The sequence below is a fragment of the Urocitellus parryii genome, chromosome 11 (genome assembly GCF_045843805.1).
Source record: "Urocitellus parryii isolate mUroPar1 chromosome 11, mUroPar1.hap1, whole genome shotgun sequence".
NCBI lineage: Eukaryota > Metazoa > Chordata > Mammalia > Rodentia > Sciuridae > Urocitellus > Urocitellus parryii.
This window is the reverse complement of record NC_135541.1, coordinates 101,081,528-101,085,522: the sequence shown is the minus strand read 5'-3', so window position 1 is coordinate 101,085,522 and position 3,995 is coordinate 101,081,528. Positions and strand designations below refer to the sequence as shown.

Below are 3,995 nucleotides of genomic sequence, written 5' to 3'. Positions count from 1 at the left end.
CCAACCTGAACTCTTTTTTGTTGATAGTTCCCTCAACATAACAACATAGAGTATGAACAAAGATGAAGTCTAAGTCTAAGGATTGCCCCAGGGAGATGAGCTAGAGCCACTGCCCTCAGACCCACCACATCCAGTTTCATCTCCACTCCTAGAGTCTGTGGAGTCACTTCCTTCATCCTCTTTCTACTTGTTCTTTGCTGATCCTTGTGAGGGATGATCCTTATTAGTTGATTTCCATCTGAGCAGTGTACGGTGAGTCCCTCCCTGGAGACTTCAGTTCCTGCTTCTTTTCAAGGCCTTCTTGAAGACTTTCAGCTGATGGGGACTGTTGGTCTATTCGTTTGAACTTGGGGTTTGGGCCTCCTGCATTGGTTATGTTTTTACGCTTCCCATAGCTAGTCTCTTTGTAGGTGGCATACTCCTTTGGTGACAAACTCATGAGCCAGAGGTCCAGGTCCACCCTGTACTGTTTCTGCAACTCCTCAGCCTGTCTTTTATATTGTTCCTTCATGCTCTGTGGGACATGCTGCCAGCGCCTCCCAATCTCTACCATGCGCTCCCTCAGGGGCAAATGTTGCAGCTCCCTACTAGACCATGAATCTTGATGAAATTTGTGATATCCATTCATGGGAGGCTTCTTGGGCTCTCCATGAAATTTCACCTTCTCAGAAAATCCATCAATTTCTGTTAGAGATCCCACATTTTTTACATTTCCTTGTAACTTCTTTCTGGCTTTGGTTTGGCACCTCTTATACACATCAGATGTTTTGGAGACCTGAGCTAGATCAGGGTGATTTTCTTTGAAACAAGCCAGGTTTGCTTCAAATTCCCGTTTCTCCTTCTGAAAATCCTCAATATATTTCTGCTTTATTTCTTCTGGAAGCTGCTTGTATTTCTCAGTCAGGATCTTGGTCAACTCCTTGTTGTTCAGCTCAGGGTGCTCTTGGGAATACTGGGCCCAATTCTCCTTGTAGAAGCGGATGTAAGCAGTCAGGGGTTTCTTGGGGAAGTCTGGATGTTTCTCATATTTTTTGCATTTTGTGGGAATTTTAACACATTCTTTGGCTTCCAGAACTAATTCTTTCAATGTACGTAACTTCCTCAATTTACGAGAAATCTCTAACCACTTGCCTTTGCACATTTCTGCAGAGAAATGCTTAAAAGCTATTTTTTCCCAGTCCATATTTGAAAGGGTTGTCTTGAATGTTTCATTATCATTGCATTGGACATTATTCTCTATATTTTCCAGTAACCTCAGAATGTTTTTGTCTGACCAGCAGCCTTGGCTGTGGTATGATGCCATTTTGAGATTTCTCTCTGGGCCACTGAAAAAGTCTCAGTTGTTGAAAAAGTCTCAACAGGAGCTCAAACTCCTCCAGTCTCACAACTCAGCAGATAAATTATTCCTGGAAGTTCTGTAGTATGTGTGATATTGTATTTCTAAACAGAAAGAGAAAGAGGGTTACTCTCATTTGTGGATAATGAAAATAATCAAACCTCACTTGAATATGTTGCTTGAGTAGTTTAAAATTAACAATGTAAATGGAAGAATATTTACATCTAAAATGAAATTTATGCTTGCCTTTTATATGCTGCATGTGCAATATTTGAAATCTCTACCTCTCCAGGCAGGCTGCTTCCAAAATCTTGGCAGAGCCTCCTTGAGATAGAACACAATAACACAAATGCAGTCTACTCCCTCCAAAAGCTTCAAATAACCCAAAGACCCTGAAGACCAAGTAAAACGACACAATGAAGAGAACTGGCTTAAAAGGAAATGTATTCCATTCTGTTGTGCCCTAAGTGAGGCACTTCTAAAGGCAGTCCAAATAGGTATCAGTAAAGGTGAAGCTAAGGAGTTGGAAACAATACAACATAATCCAATGAACTCCAGTGAACTCCTCAAAACCGCCTCAATCATGGTCTATGGGTGGAAGGTGGTTCTGCCATCTGTGACTGATGAACAGATGCTTCAAGACCCTGGCAGTCACAAACAAAACTTTTCTAGAAAATCATACTATCTCTCCCTTCAAATGGCAATGTTTCAGGAGAATTATAACACTTACAGCTTTTTCTGGCTTTCTATTTCTTATATTGTAGTCTCAATGAAAGTACTGCCTCTTCTATAGTCTCTTCAGAAATCTGTTACCTAAAAGAATTTCAACATATGGCAGATCTGGTAGATCTATTTTCTTACCAATCTTGTCTTTTATAATGTAATACTTCATCATCAATGTGGTTAAATAAATGAAAATAAAAACAAACTTAATCATAGAACAGAGACAGTAACTGGGATAAAAGTGACAATTACCCAACAAAGTTGCAAAATAAATGCAAAAATAATTCCATACTCTGTGTTTATGGTCACAACTTATTCTGAAATGTTTGGAAAGAAAAAACATTATTTGTCTTAAACCCCCAACTATTTTATAAGTGGTGATTGTTAAAAATAACAATAGGACACAATATATTTTGAGCTTTTATACTCAAAAAGAGATGTATAAAATTAACATTGGAAAAGAAGTGTGTAAGAGCAATGCACCCCACAGTCATATCAAACTCACTATTCACGAGGTAATCCACCTTTGGAAATACAAAAACTCCAAGTTTAAATGGCAGCTAGTGTTTTCCAATATAGTTTGCTTTTGAATGAATGACTGGAGGGTCTGTGGTTGGGGCTCAGTGGTAGAGCACTAGCATACCATGTGGCAGGTGCTGGGTTTGATCCTCAGTACCCGATAAAAATAAATAAAATAAAGGTATTGTGTCCAGCTCCAACTAAAAACAAAATAAAAAAATGAATGACTGTAGGTCATCAAAATTCTCATTTCTAAATCGGAATAAATATTGAAAACTGTCTCATTTCTGGCACCTCATTGATTCACCAATGTCATCCTTCCACAGCTATCAGTAGATTCCAGCTTGCCATTGGAAACTTTATAGACCAAAGCTAAAACCTGAAGTTCCTAAAAATAGAATGTTGCACATTCTTCAGTGCTTTCTAGTGAAGCTCAGATCCCATTCCCAAATAAAGCTACATAACATCAAGGATTTTTTTTCTCCATAAATTTATAATTTGGATACACAGGGAATGTAAAATAAAATACATTAACTTCTATATTTTAAAACAATGTGTGAATTAAAAATAATTACATGATTGTTATTAAACAGATTTCAGCATCTATTTTGGGAAGCCTTCTGAAAACTGAGTTAAAAAAAATTAAGAGAGAAAGTATGAGTTCATTTACTCAGAACTCAGTACTCACCTGAAGACTCTTTGCTTTGTCTTGTCAGCACTTGCACAAATATTCATTCAGCTGGCTCAGGATTTCTGTGGCTTCTGAGATCTCTGGATGACAGGAGTAACCAACCTATTGAGGCTTCCACATTCTAGCCAACTCCAAGTGCCTGTAAAGAGAACATATTTCTTCTTTGAGAAGCTTTTATATTAGTTGTGATCCTTAAAGCCCCACCCTGATTAGATTTCTGCAGAATAGATTACTAGCCTAAGGGCAAAAGGTCAAGTGCATTCTTGATCCAATTGACTTCTTTTCTATATCCTGAATACATTACAAACAAACACCTAAGTGTTTGATATTCTCTCTCTCTCTCTCTCTCTCTCTCTCTCTCTCTCTCCCTCTCCCTCTCCCTCTCCCTCTCCCTCTCATATTTCTACATTGAAAATCAAATCAGTCAGGATACCAGATATACCAAACTCTTTGGCCATATCAGATTGTTTTTAAGTACTAGAGATTGAACCCAGGGACACAGACTGCTGAACCACTGAGCCACATCCAAGCACACAATTTTACTTTTTTTTTTTTTGAGACTGAATGTCACTAAGTTTCTGAGGCTGGCCTCAATGTTGGGATCCTCCTTCCTCAGTCACTGGGAATATAAGCATGAGCGACTGCCCCTGGCTGCTTCAACATGTTTTTAAAGAAACATTTCATCCACTTCAAATGTTTATACCTAAATAAGTTAGTAGTAATTAA

At 38.4% G+C, this 3,995-nt stretch overlaps 1 protein-coding gene across 1 annotated transcript; it reads right to left on the bottom strand.

The window, feature by feature from the left end:
* Nucleotides 1–223: 223 nt before the first annotated feature.
* LOC144249353 (upstream-binding factor 1-like protein 1) lies at nucleotides 224–1,309 on the bottom strand. Its single transcript, XM_077791589.1, has one exon. The coding sequence runs from the start codon at nucleotides 1,301–1,303 to the stop codon at nucleotides 224–226; it is 1,080 nt and encodes a 359-aa protein (XP_077647715.1). The 5' UTR covers nucleotides 1,304–1,309.
* Nucleotides 1,310–3,995: the final 2,686 nt, after the last annotated feature.

What these genes read in the sequence shown, in the direction of transcription:
- LOC144249353 (XM_077791589.1), bottom strand. Translation starts at nt 1,303, where the DNA reads ATGGCATCATACCACAGCCAAGGCTGCTGGTCAGACAAAAACATTCTG.